Source organism: Dufourea novaeangliae, unplaced genomic scaffold, assembly GCF_001272555.1.
Source record: "Dufourea novaeangliae isolate 0120121106 unplaced genomic scaffold, ASM127255v1 scaffold92, whole genome shotgun sequence".
NCBI lineage: Eukaryota > Metazoa > Arthropoda > Insecta > Hymenoptera > Halictidae > Dufourea > Dufourea novaeangliae.
Window position 1 is genome coordinate 205417 of NW_015373967.1, and position 23543 is coordinate 228959.

At 49.4% G+C, this 23543-nt stretch overlaps 1 protein-coding gene across 3 annotated transcripts in view; it reads left to right on the forward strand.

Moving 5' to 3' along the window:
* Window positions 1-23543, forward strand: part of LOC107186774 (complexin) — a 197213-nt gene that overhangs the window by 137773 nt on the left and 35897 nt on the right. The window contains exon 1 of one of the 3 annotated variants that reach the window (XM_015574711.1): window positions 16253-16312. The exons of the other annotated variants lie outside the window; for them this stretch is intronic. Coding sequence (XP_015430197.1) covers window positions 16300-16312 — 13 coding nt within the window. The 5' untranslated portion in view covers window positions 16253-16299. Of the gene's footprint in view, window positions 1-16252; window positions 16313-23543 lie in introns of those variants that run through there. 3 annotated transcript variants of the gene reach the window in all.

The following is a 23543-nucleotide window of genomic DNA, read 5'->3' on the forward strand; positions in this document are numbered from 1 at the left end:
TAGCACATGGTATACCGACCGTGAACACTGGCTCGGTGTATCGTGCTACGACGGAAATGTGCAGCGATCAGACGCTGAAGATGCTTCGAACGAGATAGAGAAGATACGCACAGGTGGCACGGGACGGTATATGGTATAACCGGGGAGATGGAGCAAGATTCTCCATCGTGTGCAACGGCCATGAAAGATGTAGCGGAGAAGTCTTTTTATTCGTCTGACACGCGAGCACTTGAATATCATTTTGCTCGTGCGCCAGACACATCGCGCGGGACTGTTTCTACCTTCTCTGTTCTGTTCTACAATGTCTGTTACTTTTCTGTAATCGTTTAATAGATGTTGACTACGAGATGATAGGTTAAAATTGATAATCGGCACTGTTATCTGTATAGAATAAATCTTCGATGAGTATTCGAAGACGGAGAAGCCTTGGAGCAATTTCGATCAATGACGAGGAGCACTAACAAGGAGAGCTCCCCAGATGTAGCACTAGCGTTTTAATGAAGTTTAGAACAGTGATAGATCTTGAAATTCTGAAGCCAAGAATATTTGTTTCAACCGCATACGGCCATTAGTTTATGAAATAAGTAACGTTAAATCTATTCCTTGTAAGTAGAAGTAGTAAGTGACTGATCAGACATGTGTTGACCGAACGTCGAAACTTTTCCAATTCGCGAAAGAAGCTTCAATGGAGAAACATTTTGCCGTGTATTTTCGATTTGTTTTCCTCTGTAGAATCACCTCGTCCCTAAGTTTTCCATTACTCTCCTTCCGTCCCAGTCCTATGGAAACATCGACGAGATCTATATTTCCCGGGAAATGATATTTGTCAACGTCCTCCGAGCCAACAGTAATTTTCTCTCTCCTCCTGTGTCTCGACGTCGCGAATACGCGTCATTTAACGCCTCGCGAGTGCCTATCCGGGATAAATTGAATTCGCGAGGTGCTGAAAGTGAGATAGAGAGAGATAGTGCTGGGAGGCAAAGCGGCTAAATCAAGGGTCCGTTCATCAGCAATCCAAGAAGTTCCCTGCAAAGTTAGGTCAGGTCTCTCGCTCTCTATCTTGGCAAAACTCGGCCCGAGACGAGGGTTGAAAGAGCTGCTGCGCCGCGAGCAAGTAAATCGGGGGTGACAGCATCGTGCAAAACGGAGGAGGCGGCGCGTAGTATCGTACACGGAAACCAGGTTGGCCGAGTTAATTGTATAAATTTACAATGAATTAGCGCCTCGAAGCCGGAGGAGCGGCAACCGGGCCGCGAGATTTAGCAACTTCCCTAACGATATCTTATGGCCCACGTCGCAGTTCGACGTCGAACCAGCGACAGGGCTCGGTGAATATTAACTAAACCGGGAGAACAGAAGAGGGGGCTATGGGAAGAGACAGGTAATTAATAAAAGTTGAAGGATTCGAGTCGCTGGAAAACAATGCGCACCTCCATCGTCATACCGTGTTCTTTCGATGTCACGGAGGAAATCATCCACCGAGGAGACAAATGGTCTTTTCTCACGAGCAGGTCTTCGTTATCGTTGGTATCGCTTATGATGGTGCCAGTAATACAATTGCAAAAGAAAGGAAAAATACGTTTACAGCGGGGACCGCCGCGAGTAGCGAGGAACGTAAACGAGAAAGAGCCCATTGCATCGCAAACAGAACTGATTGCGCGCGCTAATTGCGGTCCACCCGACACAGTTTTCCAGCTAGAAGCCCGGATGATTCCAAATTAAGAAACTCGGATGGTGGTTGTAGCAGGGGGCACATAATCGTCGCTCACACGAACGAGATAACGCGCGTACCGAGATTCGTCGCCTCCCTTCCCGCAAATTTCTGCCGGATGCTGGGCTACGCGCGGCCACGAGCAATTCGATTTAATACATACACACACGAAAACGGCCGCGCCAGCCCGAAAGTAAATATTAGCCGCCCATCGTCGTCGTCGTCGTCGTCGCGTACAATTTAATAAAGTACATTCACCGCAAACGCGGCGACGGAACGCCAGCCCGAAAGTAAATATTAGCCGCCCATCGTCGTCGTCGTCGTCGTCGTCGCGTACAATTTAATAAAGTACATTCACCGCAAACGCGGCGACGGCTCACAGTTTCGAATACGAGATTCCGGGCGCGATCTAATGTTTACGTTTCCATTCAGGCCAATGAAACGCGATACCGCCTAACGATACACACACGCGCGGTTCTGTATCAGCGTCGTCCAGTGTCCGACGACTATCGGCGAGTACACGACATCGCCAGCAAATATTTTACATAATCGCAGTTAACGTGCGATTCTCACTTGGGTAGGAGGGATATCTCGTTTCGGAAGGCGGCCGAAACCAGCCCCCAATAATCCTCTTGGGATAAAAGGCGGGATAAATGAGAGAGAGAGAGAGAGAGAGAAAGAAGGGGTCTTATCTCGAATTCATTCTGGAAACTTTTCCATGGAATTGGTGTGCAGGTTCGCTACAGGAGAACCTAATTCCATCGCCGTTCTAAATTCTCTCTGTACCGAGAAGAGATCGTGGCGTCCCTTTTTAAAGGGGTCAGCCACCGCTGAATCGCTGGAAGACAGAAGGGGTCCAGTTTAGAGGCACTAAAGGCTCTACTCGTGCTCTAGAATCAATGGGATTTCTTAGCCTCTCTCCATCTCCGCAAGAAATTTACTATATACCCTTTAGGCGCCACTGGCATCCACAAAATCAACCACTACCACGTTCTGTCCACGGACAAAGGATCCTATTTGTAATTCCCTGTAACAAGTCGGTAGCGACCGACGCCAAACGGTAAACACGGAATCCCTGATCAAGCTCTCGACCTATCCAACTTTACGGATACACAAAGAGAGAGACAGAGAGACAGAGAGAGAGAGAGAGAGAGAGAGAGAGAGAGAGTGAGAGAGAGAGAGAGACGGAGCCTGTGACGCGTCTCGATGGCCGGGTGAAAAGTTCAGTGGGTCAAACGGGCCAGTGAAAGATCGCAAGCGAAACAAACCCCCGGGACGCGACACGGTGTGTAACGAACGCGAAATCTGTAAGCCAGCATTGCGGAACGCGCGTGAAACGAGAGGAATTTCTCGGGGCAGAGCACCGGCCAGCTGGGTGCGCCGGATTGGCAATTAACGACCGTAGCAGAAACGCGCGCGATGCTGCGGCTCGGGCACGCCTCTTGCTGCCCACTACCAGCAGCATCAGTCCGGGCTGGAAAGCGACACGCGTGGGTTCAGGTTTCGGTCAGGGACCACACGGATGATCCCCCGCGGGACCAGTATACGCTGAGATGAAAAAAAAATGAGGTTCTGACCCTGAGTCACATATTCCTCGCGGGAGAACGGTGTGTTTAATGCGAAATAGAACGATGGAGGATGTCTCGCAAACATACACGCGTTACATGATCAGTCCCAGGAGCAAAGGACCGCTTTGGTTTTTCCACCCAAAAGAAAGTCGTCAGCTACTGTAAATATATATATATATATATATATAAAGTGCTGAGAGCCTCTAAACGTCTTAAACGGGCCATGTAGATGGATCTCGATGTCATCATCCTGACCACGCCCAACCTCGCGAATCTCTCTCCCCGCGAAGCATAGAAACTTCCCCTGGATTCAAACCACTCTATGTCCACGTGGTTCACTTTCCAATCGAGATCGGGTAATTGAGGATCATCGATCGAGAACCGTGTACCAACCGGGAAGGATAAAATATGACGGGTACGCGTGCACCGATGTACACCAGGATTGCACGAGTGGAACCCGGAGGAGAGCCCAGAGCAGCCCCACGTTGCTAGCTCGTGTCACCATCGACATCCGCAGTGCCGTAGCCTGGCATCCGGCCAAAATCCCGCGCTGCACACGCTCCTACCCCTCTGCGCGCGGCGTGGCTCTGCGCTGCTTAGTAAATCGGGGTTACCCGGGCTTGCCTAGCGGGTGGCGCGCGTCTTTATCGCGGAGGATTTTCGGTCGACCATCCGTCCCTCCATTTAGGGCACCCTGAGTCCGACAATTATTACTCAGTGGATTCCGCCGTGGAAAACAATTCTGAGGAAACCTCGGAATTCCCAACTGACAGATAGTAAACTTTCGAGAGTGAAACGGTTTCGCGTTTAACCGCGAACGACGCTCCTCGACGACTTCCAGTCGGTGTCTTCCGTGACTGTTTGATTCGAAATCGTGCGCTTCGGAGCTACTTCGTTGGTTACGTCTTTACAGGGTTCCGCGCGTTACAATTACTGCGCACGAAGTGAACCTCTATAACGAGTTTTTTTGGTTCAGGTCGAGGACGCTCGATAGAATTAGCGATACCCTCATTGAACCATGGAGTCTCTTTCTTTCTCTTCTCCTCGTCGGTCAGAGGGGATTCCTCCGAAGATTTACGATGTGGTTCGATGAAAACTATTTATCTTCTAATGCCCTGGACCGCGATAACGTCCCGACGAAACGGCGTTTACGTCGATCTGCCCCCCATACCGTCAATTTTATCTCGTTTTTCGGGCAGTTTTTGCTCGTCATCCGACAGTGCGAATGACGGGGGTGTGGAAGAATCACGGTTCTTCCACAGACGAAAGAAACGGACACGCGGCCAGTAGTCCAAAGATCTATCGGATGGTATGCGTACACACCCTCAAAATTGAAATTTTCTTTGGTATGATTTGCCAGATTGTCCGAATAGGGTTGAGATGCACCAGTAAATGAACACATTTAAAATTCGACTTTAATAATCGGAAAATCTCTTAAGTGTTCATTGATTGGTGCGTACATCCTACATCGACCTCGGTATCGTCTCAGTCCACACTGTTGCGAACAACGTGTTCCAGCGAGAATAATGGTAACTTCGCTCTCGAAGCAACGAAGAAAACCTGACTAGGCTTGAAACTCGCCGACGAGGACTAAATCGAGAACTGTTCTCGCGATTTAAACGAGAGTATTTTAATGGCCGCGACTCTAGTGAATCCTGCCTGAGGGGATATTTTTCACCGATATCATTGGACCCAACGCGTCTCTGTGTGTATCATCGATACAGATTTTTTTTGTCGGAGTTTAATTTCGATACGCGAATGCTTTTCGAAAATTCCTCTCGTCGCAGAGCAGCCGCGCCCGTACGCTATGAATCGTAGACCGAAAGGGAGAGAGCATTCTGTGCTCCACGGACCATAGTGGACGCGCACGCGATATCGATGCATTCCAACTTGGAACCAATTCCCGGTCGGTCCATTCATTAAAAAGGAATGCCTCGAGTGCCATCGAAACGGCGCTCATTATTTACATAAATTCCATAGAGACGATCGAAAGCGCGTGCGCGCAGTCCACACGGAACTGCTCGCCGTGGAACGGGCAAAAGGAAAACACGTTCCCCTCGCCACCCCCCTTAATATCCCCCAGCCAGTACGTCCCTGTAATTACTGCAAATAATTTGTGCCACGTGCACTCGCGTTGGGCAGGCGCGCAAAAGCAACGGAGTTGGAGAGGGAAGGACAGTTAAACGGAAGAAAGCAAAACGAACGACGACCACGACGACGACGAATTGAATACTTTTTGCAGTCACCTCGAAACTGGCACAGTAATTACCGAGAGATTTCGTTAGAAAAATTCGTGCGTTTGTATCTGGGTCAGGGATCTTTATAACGATCTTCCGGTTTCTACATGTTTTCGTGGAACCTTGCCGCCTAAAACGCCCCCTAGACGATACGATTTATCGTAGAAATGATCGTACAATCTAGGTCGCTTCGACCGTCTAATAGACAATTGCAAGGTTTCATCGTACGACTAGTCGTATCGTCTATGGGAACCTTAACCCTTCCGATGTTTATGTCGAGTAAACGTGTTCGTAATTTCATCACATTTTAAAAGATTTTAGGACAAAGAAAAACAAAACATACAGAGAAAAAAAACACTCGAAAGAAAAAAGAAGCGAGAGCGATTCGAAAGCGTTCCATCACATAGGTTCGGAGGTCCAGAGAAAGAGTATAAATAATCGTGAGGGAAGAAAGTTGCTGTTCTCGGGCGCAGTCTTCTCAAGAGAAAAATATTATGTTATTCCGCTGACGCTCGCGGTGTGAGATATTTCTCGCGTTGTCAGTGAAATTCGAGTATCGCGAGCTGGCGAGGACTCACGCTGCCTCCGTTCTCATATTTCCTGGCCTGTTTCCCTCGTGTTCACGTAAGAATGAGCGCGTTCGCGGGGCTGGGGCTGCCCCGACACCGTTATCGCGCTTCCCTAACGACTTTTTCTTGCGAATTTTCTTACCTCTTTTTCCTTCTCCCCTTCCCCCCTTCCTCCACCATTTCCATATCTTTCGAGGCCATCACCGCTATCCACTTTGTCTCGCGCGTCCATTCCGACATGAACAACCGTGAATCCGTTGTTACCACTTTTATCACCGCGACGGCTAACACTTTCCTGTCCTTTCTCGTGCATCCACGATCATTCTTGCACACGATGCTCCTCATTGTCGGCGGTACCATCGACGGACATGAGGACAAGTGTTTCAACTTAACGGGAACAGTTTGTAGCTGGTTACGCGAGTGGATATAAACCCGTGAAAGACGCGACGACGACGCTTGATAAGATCACGAATGAATTCCTGTGTGTCGGGGCCAGAGGAGAAATTCTCGGCACTGAGTGTTCAGACGTCACCCCATCATCGGATGCTGCCCTTCGGAATTCCACATCGACGATCCATGTAAGAACGGTTCGAGAAACGCTCAAAGATTCTCACACACGGTTCCCGTGCACCTTGAGCGTGGATATATGTATAGCAGAACTGGACACGGGCATGAGGGACCCAGTTTCGTTCTACCCGTGCCCGTCTCGAAATAGCTGTATCGCTCTTAGCCCAGTAGAAGCGCCAATTAGACCTTTCTAATCTGGATCACTGCGCCCTTGAACGTATTCCGCCTATGCTTGTACAGCCCTCCGGGAACCGGTCCCTTCTAATCCCCGGTTATCGTGTTAGAACCCGGCCGAGAGAGTCCTTCTGCGAGGAAGTCATATGGAAATTCACGATAACGCCGGGGAAATTAATCTCGTTAAACTTGCATAACGGTCATCCTTGAAATATATGGATATATATTCGGGAAATTATGGATCGAATCGATGCCCTCGGCCCGTGAAACGTCGAACCTCCTAGTAGTCCAACCCCCTCTTTTACGTTGGATCCTCTTCACGGTTTCCAGTGAAATCATCTCTTTCACAGAAATTATTCGGCTCTTTTTCCATGGCGAAACCACACCCGCGACTAAACGTGAACGCGAGAGAATCATTTCAAAGTGGCTCTGGCTTTCTTTTCCCTGTCTAGTAAGCCTGCCTGTCTTTCCCTCGATTCTCGCGGCTTTTCGTGGAACGTAGCAGCCACACCACCGCTCTGGCCACCACCGTCAACGCAATTACATTAATTCATACCGCGGCGAGGGGGCGGTAATTACCCGTTGTTGGGAGTGGGGTGGATATAACGCGTGTTATAATTCCTGCGGTATCGGTGGCTCGCGAAGCCGTTTCCTCGTTTTGCTCCTTTTACACACGCGGCCACTTACGCGTTATATCGCGACGGTGGGATCTAGGTGTTCCCCGCGTTGTATATCGCGTTCCATTTATTTTTTCCATGAGTTCAGAGAGGAACACAAACCCTCTCGCTGTTCGCGACGACGCTAGTTGTTTAACGGTTTGTTTATTGGTCATCTATACGCGAGCGGGCTCGTCCGTGGAAATTATGATTGTAAATTTTCGAGTATCAAGGACCGTCCATCGGTGCGAAGGTGTTATGAAACGATGGAATAGGTTTTTCGTAGGCTAGTAAAGTTTATCTGGCCGGTAGTAAGCTGTTAAACCTTGGGGCCGATAAAGGCCCCCGACAAGAAAGAAGAAGGTATCCTGTACGGGAAACAGTTATATCTTGTTTTATTGTAAAAATTAATGTAGTAATTGTACCTGACATGTAATTACCGTACCTCCCTCGAGCTAATATTATACAATAATTCTCTGCTCGGACTCCGTCGAAAACCCACTCCAGCGCGAAACAGGACTAGTCGGAAAATTTCTTCGTTGCCGGCTATAAACTGGCCTCCTCGGATCGTCGAGCGGAAGGACGTTTTAGCGAATTCTAACGTATGGCCTCGCATTTAAGACCACTCTTCCATACCCGTTGACCAGCTTTTCGGCGACATACTGCCAGGAGAAAGCAACGTGGGCAAGCGATCGTGAAAATGACCGACCCCCAGGGGGGCGGCATAGGGGGTGAAAACGGAGTGCTGCCGTGGCGGAAACGCGCGGGACGTGTATATACGCGTGCTTTATGATCACGGGATATATTCCGCTTCCGTCTTCCGGCCACTTTATCCGTGAGTCTCGGTGGAAGGCCGGCTAAGTACGTTTGATTGTAAGCTGCCCGGGCTGGTTTAAGGCTGATTTACAGTAAAATAGCGGTGGCGTGGTCTCGTGCGCGCACGTGAGCAGACTTCCACGATTCTATTTCCCCGTAGCGCTAAGCTGCTGTTAGTTCCACCAAGAAAAGCTACCGTTCTTCGTCTTCCTCTACTTCTACCACCTCTTCGTCTTTCCCAACTCAACACGACTCCTACTTCTCTCTTCATCTTTTCACTTTTTGCCCCCTTTTTGGGTTTATCCGTCTTCGGCGATGCAACCTCCGAACCGCCCAGGCAGTTTCTCTCTCTCTCTTTCTCTCTTCGGCTCCTCTAAATATCCGCGGGAGCTTTATCTCTTCCAGTCTCGTTGTTACCGTCGGCCCCCGTTGCTTCTTCCTTTTTCGGTCCATTCAGAGCCGGTTGCTCGCGCAAAATTCTCACCCCCTTGCCTTCCCCAGGAGCATACAATTTCTGCGCCCGAGCATCTCCTTATTTACCTTTCCACCTTGATTCCGCCTCTCCTCCCGTTCCGCCTTTCTTTCTGTTCACTCTTCTACTTTTTTTTTCTTTCCTTCTCGTTGGCCCCACGCCTCTTAAACTCTCCCTTTGTCCCACGTTCCACGGCGGCCGCGCTTCTCCTTCGATTCCTCGATAAAAGAGCTCTCTCCCGTGTCGGGTATGTAAGGCGCGGAGAACCAGCTCGTTCTCTCTCTCTCTCTCTCTCTCTCTCGCCTCGTTCGTCTGTCTTTCCGTATACCCCAACTCTTCTTGCCCACCCACCCACCTTGCTTTGCCATTCGCTTTTTCTACGTCCTCGATTCAGCCACCGGTAAATCGATCCGGAGCGAGGAATGACAGGCCGCGAGATGGAAAAAGGCAAGGAGAGAAGTCAAAAGGAGAGTCCCTCCACCCACCCCCGTTCAGAGGGTGAACATCGTTGGGGGAACAGAGAGACGAAGAGGGACCAGTGTTCGCGCGAAAAAGAGAGGCAACCGGCAATTAGGAGGACGATCGGAACCCTCTTTAAGGGGATGATCCGAGCACAATGTAGTCGGGAGGACCGCTCTGATCGGTCGCTCGACGTGAAATTAAATGACCGACGCTATTTAGACGGGGCAGAGGGGGACGGAGGATAGAACAAATTGCTTCCACGGTTGGCCCCCGTGTGGCAACCTGTACATCGTTCGATCGGTGATTGGATTACGCGGCACGATGATCGATTTGCATGCGAACGGGTAGAGGTCCCTCCGCCCTTACGTAACTTTCTCCACCCCCGAGTGATCTTTCAAAACTTATCATCGTTCCTCGTTATACACGCGCGACCCTGTCTGCGAATCTTGCGCAACTTTCACGGGAAGATGTCTGGACTCTCTAGGTGTCCATGTGAAAACTGGGCTGATGTCGATCCCATTTGATAGACACGATATTAATACGAGGAAATGATGGCTCGTGAGTAGAATTGCGATCGAGCACGGGAAGAGAGAAGAATCCACATCGAACACACACACACACACACACACACACACACAGTACCGAGACCGATTTTGATTCGTTTTATTGGGAGTATGGGAGGTATGGGGACGATCAAACGAAATGGTCCAGCGCAACAGGGCTCAATTTCATACGAATACAAACTAAATGGGATTCTTTCGGAGTACAACGTGTGTATGTATATCTTTGCCAGCGCGTTCTCGCAGCTCAGCGGCAGAATTGCCGGGTATACGTTCTCATACAGGTTCCTGGGGACGGCGCACAATAGAAAGCTCCGAGACACCTTATCTACTGCCATACGTTCGAGTTAAGCACTGCTCCTTCTCCTCTCCCTTATCCTCATCCCGGCATCCCGTAGATCGTCGTTCGGAGTTAATTCGCCGATATTAATACAGCCGAGGGCTGCAACTGTACGAGTGTGTCGCGGAGGTGGGACGACCTTACCATTAGAGGGTTAATCGTGCAAAGAATGGACAGCCACAATGATATCAACGTCGAATCAATTGTCGATTGTCGAATCTGTTTTCCTAGCAATGCTCACATTATTACTATTCAAGTAAAGGGAATCGAGCGCGTTTCTGTATCCAGACATAGGAAATTTGTCTGATCTGTTAGCGATGGACGATTTCATTGACTGGCCAGAGGACAAAACTTGGCACGAATGGTTCGAGCAGGAACTGAAGTGCGAAACAGAAGACAGAGAGAGAAAGAGGCGTGTCCCGATCGTCTCTCAATTCAGCTGTGCTCGCCTACTATTAAGTTGTTCTTAAAGTATTCCCATATCACCGGCCCCCCGGTTGGTATGCCAATATAGTGGTCCCAGGCTTTCTCTCGCCCCTTCTCATTCCCGGACGCAGTCCCCATCGTCGACGTATTTCCTCATCGACCCAGGAAGGGGGATCTCAAGTAGACCCGTCGTTTCCCAGGAAGCCACCCTCCTCCGCATACCCCGGTTTCGCGCGTGGTGGTATGTCTGCATACCATCGGGATAATGATTGGCAGCGGGACTGGCTGGAGTCCGACCAGGACGACGACGACGACGACGACGACAATCCTCGACAATTCGTGCCCTGGGCCGAGACGACCCTCTAGACGATATTAAACTGAATTACTCGGCAGTCCAAGACTCTATCCACCGTGATTCCTCGATACATCTGGATACCTAATGCGCGCAGAAAAAGTCTCCGAGGCAAATCGTCCCAGAGTGTTCGAGGTTCTGCCATTAAATTGTCTAGAGAGTGGACGATCACTTTATAATATTTTTATATTTACTTTTATTCACGGGATAATTCCGATTAGAATAGAAGGAAAAAATCGCTCTTCCTATACCTACGTAGTTTGTAAATATTGTTCGAACACCTGATGTTGTATATTTCCAAGTACAAAAACCCTCCCGCCAGCAAACTGTTAATCTAGTCGAATGCAACGATTCTTGATGCGCCATCGACTTGCTTCTCCGAGATAGAGAGTTACTCGCAAAAAGCAATAGTCGCATACTCGATCACTGTAATGTTTTACAATTCCACCGTACCATCGGAAAACGCATCAGTCTCTGTTATTTCTATAAATATTCCCAGTTATGGAATAACACACCGTCTCGTCCGATCGGAGAATGTTGGTTCATCTTTTCGATCCACGACACGTTTAAAGCTTCGCTTCTCCTGTGCTTAGAGCACCAGACAGTTCGATTCGAAGATCGCACAAGGCCGATCGGAGATGGCCGTGCATTCTGTGTGGGGTTTCGATCCGTGGACGGAATCGCCTCGATAATGAGCCGGTGTTTGCCCAGTCAGCCAGCTCTTAATAGTTCGACCAACATCTAATTAGAGATAATTGCTCGCCTCCGAATGGCGACGAAAGAAAGCCGGGGTGGACGGAGGAGACGATTGAAATCTCGAAGTAAGTGTTCTCGGGACTTTCGACGGCACGGTAAATATTTACCAGAGCGTCCAGTCACCGACGGAATTCGTCTGTAATTCGCTGTTCCTCGGGTTATCTTGCCGCTGATTACGTCCGAGTGTTTGCAGAGTCGGACGAGTCTATCCACGACGGCAACGGCCGAAACTCTGTCCGTCCGTACCGTTTAGTATTCCGTAACACGGGGCTCTACCGGTGTTCCATCAACACGTCTATCGTTATTAACGTCCGCAATTACCGAAACGGCTTAATATCTCCGACGACGTCAGGAATTATCCCGTTAACGCGAGCCCTTCCGCGTTACGATCACCCTCGGCATCTGGATCTTCGCTCTGGATCGCGAATCATCCAACCCTACCCCTCTCTATTCGTTTCGTAATCGAGAATAGCCGAGAACGAGTCGGAATACCGGACGAAAGGTTCTTTTTTCCTCTGGCCCCTGGATATGCGGGCGTTTTTATTTCCAGGCAGTTTTTCGGAATCGAGCCACCAGACGGGTTATATCGATTCCAGAGGGCTTTCCATCGCCGCGAGAAAGAAGCAAAGCGGATTATTTAAAGCAGATGAATTTCAACGGACTCAAACAGCGTGTGTGTATTCGTGACTCCGACTTTGACCGAATGCCCAATCGACCGAGCAACACTGAACGAACGTACGGAGAGCCTATGCGTGTGTGTACGCACGGTTTAAATCGACCAAACGCAATCGAGGCCGATACACCGTTTCACGCGATCACAGAGATCAGTTCGAATACCAGCGTCAATTAATCCACGGCCTTCAGCTGGAATCTCGACGAGAATTTGCGCGCGACTGAACCGAAAAGTAAGACTTCGAGGCGATGGACGATGAACACTCGAAGCACTCGTTTTGATCCGGCGCGTGTGTTCGATTTTATCTTCTTTATTGGGGGGGATAGGAAGGCCTGCCTTTGAGGATATTGATCCCGATGCGAGGTCAGTTAGCGTCCACGTTAAAGATGATACCGATACCGTTGCTTCCGGATATCGGTGTCCTGTATCTCTTTGGTGTACGATGTCGAAATACTATTCGATGTCAAAACGAACACATATACCCGAATTTCCAGATTTTGGTTCATACTGTCCCAACAGAAAAAAGGACACGGAATAGGGTCCTCTCGAAACACAAGTATCCCTGGTTGGATTTCAGGAGACAGATGAGCAACAGCCCTTTAAATTACCGCTGGTCTAGCAAACGAATCGAAAGCCGCAGCAATTAATATTGATGGGAGAATCGTGCTTTTTTTTAATTACCCCTACCGACGAAAAACGAGGGCACCACCCGAACTCGTATCGGTTCTTTCCAACGGATTATCCTTCTCTGTCGCTTCGACAGAGCGCACCCGCCTCGCCCGTTCCTCATTTACCCAAGTCCATTTTCCGGGAACTGATGAGCGTTCCAGATTTTTAAATAACCCGGACCAGCAGCTCGAATCGAACCGCCCGCTGGTGGGCAAAATCACGCGGTCAACGAATCGAAAACATTTCGCAGCGTTAAATGGCTCCGAGTAAAAGTCAACATCTGCCAATCGCGCGCGTTAAACCAATCTCCCTACGGGCGACTCGCCGACAAGAATTCAATCTAGATAAAACCTAGATGGTTCGATTGTTTCTCGGTATATCGGGAAACTTAGACTCGAGAAACTTGGCCCGAAGTTCAGGCGTTCAGGTGGGACACGATCCAGAAAAGGTTGGAAAACACTGCTTTAAAGTGTCTACCTATATCTTGTTCCCGCCATATCGCGCCAATGAAATCAACAGTACGAGAGGTCGCGAACAGTTGACCGGTGACAAGTCGAGCGAAGACACCGGTGGCCCTTCATGGATTTAGGCGAATCAGTATCCCCCTAGTCAGGATGCCAGTTCCGCCAAACGGTGTTGGGTTACTTGTTTACTCTCGAGTGGCGGAACGGTCGATGCATTATTCAACGACCGCTTGTATTTATCAAGCCGATAGCCAGAGACAGAGAGAGCTCGCATATACACATAGGAGATGAAGGATGAAACACGCACTAGAACGCGTCGTCGTCGTCGTCGTCGTCGTCGTCGTCGTCGTAGTCGCCACCGTTTCTCCGCAAGCAGGTGAGAGATCGCATTCGCCTCGAGTCTGCTCCGGATGGCCACTCGATGGTGGTCCACCTCGAGCCAGACTGAAGTGGATTGCCGATGTTTATGTATTCGACTGCTTTCCAACCTTTCCCTTCGGACATACTCCGCTGTCCGTCCGACCGACTTACGCGCGCCATAAGTCAGCGACGCTCGACTGGTTTATCGCGGAACAACGGCTAACCGAGGATTTTCTTTTCGTTAAGTGACTCCTACCGGTTTCCGTCCATTCGAGTATTGGTCCCCGGCGGCTTCTGGTGTTTAGTCGACAAACGGCACCCCCAACGAAGCTTATTTTCTTTCTTTTCTTAACACATTATCCACCGGTACCAAGGAAATATTAGTAAACGGTTCCATCATAATAGCAAATTACATTCATAGAAAATAGCAAAAACTCTAATAGAATAACATAACAATTTTGTCTGCAACCCTGATCTAAGGGCAATCTTAGCACTGGATAGAAAACGCACAGAGAAGAATATCATCCCTTTCCTATTCTGTTTCTCGAGAGAAGTTCGCCCCGGTTCCGTCGCTGAAACTTCCGCGTTGCCCGAAAATAATAGCGTCGCCCCGTATTTGCGAACCGACAAAAGGAAGGGCGTGGGCGACGGTGGTCGGGTGGTGCCCGATAGATGCGTGAAAAGCCCGATAAATCTTCCGGGTCCTCGATGCCTGGAAGATGAAGGGTGCGTGTTCCTCTCCCCGTGTCTATCAAGTTCCTACCATCCCATGATTGCGACGGGCGTGGGCCGCAGCCAGAGAACTGGAATAGGTCGGGAGCTGAGAGATATACGAGTGTAGAGTACACACAAGCTACGATAGAGGCGGACAATGAACAGGAGAGAAGCCAGACAATGAGCAAGTGGAATCGAGACGAAGGGAGCTACCGACTAAAAGGGGTGGCGAAGGCCAAGGAGTTCGATGATGGGGGCTCTATGAACTCGGTCGAAATAGCAGCGGGGAAGCCAAGTCTTCGGTCCTCCATGAAGAGAGGACCCCCTAGCGATGTTTCGCCGTCAAGGTGGCACATCCAACGGTGTTCGCCCCGGTGCCGTTAATGGGTCGGAGGCCGCGGGTTCTATTAACTACAAACCGCAACTAGACCGGCTTCTAAGTAGAGCCAATAAATTATATCGCTCATTAAACGAGGGTCGAGCCGGTCCGGGCCCAGTCTCCCACGGAATATATTCCTTAATGGGTTCCTGGTGCGGGTACGCGGAATGCGTGCGTTCTAAGACGCTTTCGCGTTTCCTAATTGCAATTTCGCTCGAGTGCAAGAATCGCGTCGTTCCATTCCATACCCACCTCCCTTTTCCCTCCTTCACCTGTATATCGGTTACGAGCTACGTTCGCGAAGCCTGCTCGAAAATTCATCGCGACTCGAACACACATACACACACACACACACACGCGCGCGCGCGCGCGCGCGCGCGCATGGCTCTCTTCCCGTTTTTCTCGCGAAAAAAACAATAGTGCGAGAGGATCGACGAGAACGCGGGCGTTCCGAACGAACTGTTATCATTGACCGTACGCGCTCTTTCCCACCCCCACCCCCGGGGGGCTTTTCCAAACGGTTCGGCCGAGCCAGATTGGATGGACTTTTTAGAGTGGCAATCGATGAGAATGGAATTTTCTTCTTCCAGCGTGCCTGCTCACCGATACCCAAACGTGCTACCAGTTTTCATTATCGCGTGGAACCGTTTCCGAAAAAAATGGAAATCCGTACGCTTTGCAAAAAAAATCGTCGAGCCATGTATGTATGCATGTATGTATGTAGCTCGGAAAGTAGCTCAACCGTTTTCTCAGACAACAGGGGATACCTAGTTCCCTTCCCGTGACCCAGTGTCGTCGTCGATTTAACCCAAGGGAAGGATGAGCAATGGAGAACGCTGCACAGCCCCCTTCGGATTGGATCGCGTGTACGCGCGCAACCAAGTGCGTGGACCGGTTCTCCTCCTCGAGAAGAACCAGAAGAAAGATGATCGGCCCCAGAAAGTCCGGCGGAAATATTGCGTGTGGGTTGCAGGCTGGTTCCGTTGCGACGCGAAAAGGGAGGAGGAGGAGGAGTACGAGGAGGACATAGAGGGGTAGGAAGAAGGGGTTGGAAACGGGGGGGATTGCAGAAGTTGCCAGAAGGGAGACCCAACATTTTTCTACCCCCCTCCATCCCACTCTCTCTCTCTCTCTCTCTCTCGCTCTCTCTCTGTCCATGAGAACCCCCTTCTATCGGTGGTAGCACGCCCACCGAGGTAGCTGGGTGGGGAAGTCGGTTCTTGATAGGGGATGCCGAGGATGCTGGTGGTGGTGGTGGTGGTGGTGGTAGCGGTAGTGGTGGTGGTCGTCGTCGGTGCTGGCAAGCCAAGTCTGACCGTAACGGCGCCAGTACTACTGTCGCCAGCATCACGAGCGCAGCCACGAGGCCGAGTCATGGACATACTGGGTATGTCCGCTAGAAAGCCAAGCATGCACTACTTAGCGTTCTACACTTACGCTCTTGTTGATTCCTCGCGGCGGCCGTCTCCGATACTCGCATCGGAACTTTTACTTTTTTTGTCCCTCGAAATTCGATTTCTCGTTTGTTCCCGACCGTTTGACCTACCGACTGACGATCGATCGATCGATCCATCCTAGATTACACCGCGGAACACAAGCCCGTTGCAGAGCTTGGAGCCTGTCCCACACCGCGTACACCACGTTATTCGCCGCGGCCCGTGGTTTTGTAGTTGCTCTTCGTATTTGAGAATACTTTGTTTGTTCTCTGCCGTGTAAAGAGGACCGCGGACGCGCGCCACTTGGGGACTGGCTCCAGGGTGGCGCACCGGCGATCACCATCGTCCCGCATCGCCGTAGCAGCGAACGGAATCAGGTATTGTTGATCAAGCATATCTGTCCTCTTAACTTCGTATTTATACATATATACATACTTTCTTCTATCGCACGTTACGCAGACTCCGGATTCCGTTTGGTTCTCCGGTGCTATGTTTCTCGAGATCGACTTCGATCTCGATAGTTATTCGATTTTATCGTTTCAATATACACACACTTCTATTCTCTGTCCCTCGTTTATGTTTCACCTTCGCCCTGTATCTGTTTACGATCAATCTTCATGTTAGACATAGTAATACGTGCCTTATCGCTAACACATAATTACGTTGCCGTAACGCTATAATACCTTTCTCTCTCTCTCTCTCTCTCTCTCTCTCTCTCTCTCTCTCTCTCTTTCTCTCTCTCTCTTCTTCATCGTTTTTGAATCGTCTAATATTTCTCCTCATTTTATCTGTACTATGTATGTGTAATGTCTCTGTTGTTCCGTGCAAACTATCGACCCATTAAGAAAAAAAATGAAAAAACGATAACAGGTGCCTCCCGCTTTAACGCTTCGTTATCCGCTAATAAATCTCTTTCTCTCTCTCTCTCTCTCGTTTCTGAATCATCTAATATTTCTTCTCGCTCTGCGTGTACTATGTGTGTGAAATGTTTTTCTATTGGTCAGTGCAAACTACCGACCGATTAAGAAAAAAAAACGACGACAGGTGCCCCGCGCCGAAAACGGGGGGGGGAGGGAAGCAACGCGACGCAGTCTGCGCGCAACGACGAGCTAATCGAAGTCTGCGTGCCGTTTATACGGAGAGACGCAAAACTGCACTGCGGATACGCTTGATATTTCACCACGAGAATCCGCCCGTAGTTCTCATCCAGCGACCAACGAGGGTCGAGCTCTAATTGGCCTCGATGCTCGTCTCGACGCTATTCGCAAAATCGAATGGAACCGCGACTCGTCGACACCCAGGACCAACCAGCCCCGAACGATCTCTCTTCGTAAAAGACCCTTTCGAATTTCGCGACTAGGTTTCGCGTTCTCTCGCTATTTCGTTCCGCTCTTACTATTCTTTTTACTTGCGTTCCGCGTCAAACGGCCGACACCAGACGAACATTATTCGTCGGCATTGTTCCCAGGAACGAAATGTAAAAAACTCCACGGCGCTCGCCAAAGAGAATAGACGAAATATAGATGGGAGTCGGCCGGCTAAGTACGAGTTTCGATGGAAAACAAGCACTTCCAACGATATCCGAGTTTACGAAAGTTTGCTCGTTACAGGCTCTCTCGTCGCGGTACTCCCTGTCTCGAAACGCATTCAAATCCCGTCGAATGCATTCGAGGCTCGCGGTGAAACACAGGGGAGAGGGAAGGAAAGAAGAAAAGAAAAAAAGATTTTCCCGCGAGTTTCCCACGGCGTAAATTCGAGACAGGCCGCGTTGTCGTTCTCTGTCTTCGTGGAAATTACAAGAGGTCGGTCCTACGCTATAAAACAGGAGCCAAAAGAGAAAGAGGGACCAGATTCGAGGATCTTCTTTCGGAAGAACGGTGTACGGGCGCAATAACAATAGCAGACGATTGGGTTTTGTTCGAGGAACACGTTTACAACAGTGACATCGATTATTTCCAGAGGTATCTCTGTCGCCAATGTGTAGGGACACCCGGAAACTTCGAGCCCCCGCCGAGCTGAAACAGTGTTTACGCGGGAAGTTCCGTGAATCCATCATCCGTCTTCGCGGATTGGGTACGCGCTAGTGCCGGGGTTATTCCGACCCGCGATACCTCCAAACGCGTACAGCGAGCTCGCCGCGAATCGATACGTTACAACGAGTCGTAAATAACGCGTTGACAAGCCGACCAAACACCTATCCATTCGTTTCGAACCGCGTTGAATATCCGCTTGCACACAGAGAAAATCCGTGCACGCACATCCTAACGTTGATCTAAATTATTATTGGTCCTCCATACTCGCGCCTTCTCGAGTGGTAACGCTTCGCGATTACGTCGAATATTCAATCCCTGCAAGATTCACACGCTCGATCGATCAGCGCAACGAAAGGGCGACCGAGAAATCGTCGAGTAAAGGACAACGGAGAGGCTGAGGGTTCGGGTGAAATTTTTCTCGCTCATTCGACGCGTAACGAACGTGTTCGCGATAGAAACGCGCGCGAAATCGATTGGAGAGAAAGAGAAAGAAAAAAAGAAGAGTCTGCGGAAAACGTAACCGCCGTGAACGAAGTCTGTTTACAACGTGGAAGAGAAATTAATTTTAGAGGCGAACAGCTACGCGAGGAGCGAGGGAGGGCGGCAGCTGGCTCGTAACACGCCCTTAGAGAATCACCGACTCGTTATCCACGGAAGAGTAGCTTAGGCTTAGGTAACGATTTTACCGGGCACGTGCGGTTCGGTACGTTACCGGCGAACAACCGACGCGCGCGCTCGAACGCGAGGAATAGCGTGGAAGGTAATTAGGAGAAGAAAGTTTTCTATTTTGTTTCTTCTTGAGGCAACGCGGCAGCGATTCTAACGCATTCGTGCGATCTCCCGCGAGAGCACACCCTCGAATTGGTGTATTCAGAATTTTTCAATCTAACCTGGCGGAGATCCAAAGATTCGCGAAATTCTGGGTAATGGACAATATCTATCGAGTTCGGTGACAAGTGACTTTTGTCAGAGACATTGAAGAATTCTAATAACGATGTTGAATTGTGTGATAGATTGGACGTAAATTTGCCGAATACGAAAGTTACGTACAACACGACCTACGGTGACTCACAAGTGTCTTGACGAAAGGCTGTCACCTCCATTTGACGAAATTATTTACCAAAATGCCAATTTTACTCTGGACGAATGTGTGAGTCACTGTAATTATCATAGCATGCACGGTTGTTTAAAGCAAAAAGTCAACCTCACTTCCATTCACATTGTTTCACGTTTTTCATAATTCTTCCACGGTTCTCGTTACCCATAAGTTACCGTAACCAAGACCACTCATGCTTTACCGTTGTTACATTTATCATCGCACTGGGCTGTGTAGTAGATTGAATGGCATATTAAACCATGGCCTCCTACTCCACCTCCAGCAGCTCCGACGACATCCACGAGCGGTTCTGAAAACCAGTTTCAATCCGCAGGACAGATTGTCCGACACCAAGTGCTCGCGTAGTTAGCAGGGAGTTAGACACTCTCCCAACCAGCCCCACGGTTTTGCCTACCCCATTCGAGGATAGAATGTTATCCGTTGCGGATTTAATTGGGATTGCGTCGTAGACGGACGAGTGATACCCGGTACTGGCCGAGTTCTCTGCTACTTTACAATCGTGTACTCTCTCTCTCTGTCTCTCTATGTATTCACGAGTGTGTACCAACGATGTAACGATGCATCTGTATACCGAATCTGCTTCCCTTGTCGCGTTGCTGTCGACAATAATCTGTTTTCTTCTTTTCTTTTCGTCACGATCCGACGAAACTTTTTCATCGAGTTCGAATCGAAGTGCATCAAAGCCATTCGGAATGTTCTTTCATTAGGATTGCGACGTATAGTTGGACCACGGAGGAAAATCCCCCATGAGCAGACGATATTTAACCATTTAACTGCCACATCACCCAAATATGACTGAAACGTACCTACATTGCAATGAAGCTAGATTATTGAAATGAGGTTGAAAAATTTAATTGATTCTGCCGACGACCGACGTAACGCTACACGGAATATGGTATTCGGTTTATTCGCAAGGAATCTAATTACGAGCAGTCGCCGTCGGTTACTCGTTAAACGCGAGCTTTGAATATATTCCTTTGGTGGCCGGGTTAACCTTTATCTCTACGTTCGATCCGGTCCGCAAAATTTCAACGATCTCCGCGGCCTTGGACAGAATCGATCTGCCTTTTCCCGTGCGTCACCTTTTCTACATCAACGCCAGCTAGCCTCGCTGATGCACGCTCTTCACAACGGGTTTCCCTCTCAACGTTCTACACGGAATTCAATTTTTCAAACGACTTCGAAGCGTTTCGATGGAAACACGGTTGTTTAATTTTGGAACACGGCAATTATTCTGTTCGTGGAGGAGGAAAGATCGATAACGGTCGCGTGCATTCGAGCTACGCGAACGCCCGCACAAAGAACCTTCCTCTCCTCTGAATTTTGTGTCAAGCGGTTAAGGATCCTCTCGCGATTCCTAACGTTCCTGACCGAGCAAACGTAGCTTTGCCTGCCTTGGAACAGGGCGGTAACTTTGCACGATAACCCGCGTGGAGGAAACTTGCGAGAGAACGGAGAAAGCCCCCAAGAATTTCGTCCGCCGTGGAATTTCAAACGCTCCCAACGACCTGCGGTCGGCGCAACTATTCGCCTAGCCTTAATTTGTTTGGCTGACTTTAGACGATCCTGCGCGGCGACAATTCCATTTTCGAAACCGATATCGATCGAGTCTCATCGCGGTATAAAATTATCACTCACCGATACCGTGGGCGGACGTGACAGATCAGCGCAAGCGTCAAACAGGCAACACCTGGAACAGAAGGGAATTTCTCTGTTAAATAATTACGAAAGAAGTAATATACCGAATGGACCACGAAACGAAATCAGCTTGGATTATAGGTTTATTTAAAAAAAACTGAAGGTGACCCTGAAAACTCTGGAAAAGAAGGGTTGACAAAAAATTTGGTACAATCATTTTAAAGCTCCCTTTGGATCATGTTATACTAGCCGAACCAATTTTCGATCGAACATCTACCAGTATAATACTCTAAGCTGATCACGTTTCGTGGTCCACCCTCTGTAAACTCGAATTTTTACCACTGGAAACATCGATGTGTCGGTATTCCTACTCGAAGGATAATCAACGAACAGTCGCCGAGCCGTTAATTAGCAGCTTTCAACGAACGTTGTCACTGCAAAATGCACTGCCCCGCTCGTTGAATGTTCGGGATAATTAACGACCGACCGGGCGCAACGTGCAAAAAGTCGGGCGTAATCGACAACCACCGCCTACTCGGTGAATCCTGTATAATTTGATTCCGTCGATAGTTCGAGATAATTACAAACGGAAGGGCCTGATGATGTCGATTGCATTATACCGCCAGGATCCTCTGAACGACCTCCTCTCGGGGTTATCGCGACACACGATACACCCTCTGTGATTCGTAAACATTTTCTGAAAGATAGGGTTAGATCCGACTACTGACATTCGATACAATTAAAAAAAAAGTAAAATAAAATGTATTCAACAAAATGGAATAAATATTCGATGATTCCAGCACGCGTTCGCGAGTAGCATCTGCCAGCGTTGGTGGAACCTGCCTGATTCACAGGTTTCTCGGATCCGGTCACGCGGGGTTCCAGAACGTGCAATTAGAATCGCCTAATCGTTAGATCGAAGCGACCCGATACCACGTTCACGCGATAAAGAGAATGAGTGAGAGGGGGGGGGGAGAGAACTCCGGAACTGTACGATTAATCCTGAAACGCGAGGATTATCCTTATCCCGACGTAGCAATAATTCTTGGCGAGTATTTTCCCTCGTTGTGCGCACAGGCTACTACTGTCCGTGGCCGCTTATCGTGGTGCCCATCCCCCACCCCTTTTCACAAGTACACCGGGAATAATTTAAAATGATTATCTGCTCGCCGAGTGAGAAACCCGTTTCAACATCCAACAGTTCTTCAATTGGTCGCGAAACAACCCGGTAATTTTCCCCGTGAAACATATTGAAATCCAACGGTGGGAAAATTATCGGAACTTGGAGGGGAGTAGTTGGTTAGTGGTTTAGTAGTAGGTTCATACGTGGCACGCGGCGGCGGAGAACACGGTCGTGTCCGGGGCTTAATTCGTATTCAAGGATCGACGGATCGGCTGGCTGGCATGCGATCCCAGGCCGTCACGTGTCAGATCTCGGTGAATTGCTGAGGTTTCCCTTCGATCCGCCGACCTCGCCGCTGCTGGGGTGTTATGCGTCACAAAAAGTCGAGTCTTTACGTGCACAAGTTGGCCTACTTCTCCCTACCAAACGGCCCGAATGAAAGAGAGAAAGAGAGAGACTCGAGTGTTCGCCTTTTGCCACGAAGAGGAGAGACCCTCCTCCGAGTCAGCGGTTCCTGGACTCGAGGCGTTGTCCCAGGCCAATACCAAAGGCGAAGAATCGCCGTTCCGTGTGGACAGCAAATTTTCCCACAAAAAATTTTCACACAATTACTGAGACAGAACTTTCAACCCTTTTGCATTCCTAACTGCACCTCCGACAATAAGTCCGTCCCAGACGGTTAATTTATTTGAGAAAAATGTAAATCGAAAGCAGAAGTGCAATTTCTCAAAGCAATTCCCTTCGTTGGATGGGATTCGGGGGTCTAAGTTTATGGATGAACACAAACAACGGGTCGAATTCGTCGTTGTTTCGAGGCCACGTATTCCCTCCGCTCTAACCTCGAACGGCGTCACACTTACCTTTCTGGGGGGTAAGAAGGGGGCCGGTAACCACCGGTCTGCCGTGTGACCCGTATTTTTTTAACGACGCTCGCGCGAACGAGCCCTCGGCATCGCGATAAGCGTTGAAACCGCTAAAACGCAGAGGCTTGTGGTACCCACCCTCGAGTGGTGGGGCAAGGGGAAAAAAACGCCGCGAGAGTGCGTCTGTAATGGGGCCGAGAGTTGCTAAATAGAAAACGTAAGAGAGGCCTTTAGCGAACCGTCTAATATATTTACAAGTGAATAGAAGGGTGTGCCAAACCGGGCGCGGTAGTTGGTTTCTGAAACTTCGAATTCCCGGGATTCCGCTCCTGTGTTCCACTTCTAAATAATAAATTTATGCACCAACCCACGACGCGCTTTCGAGCTCCTGACCGAGATGATTAACGG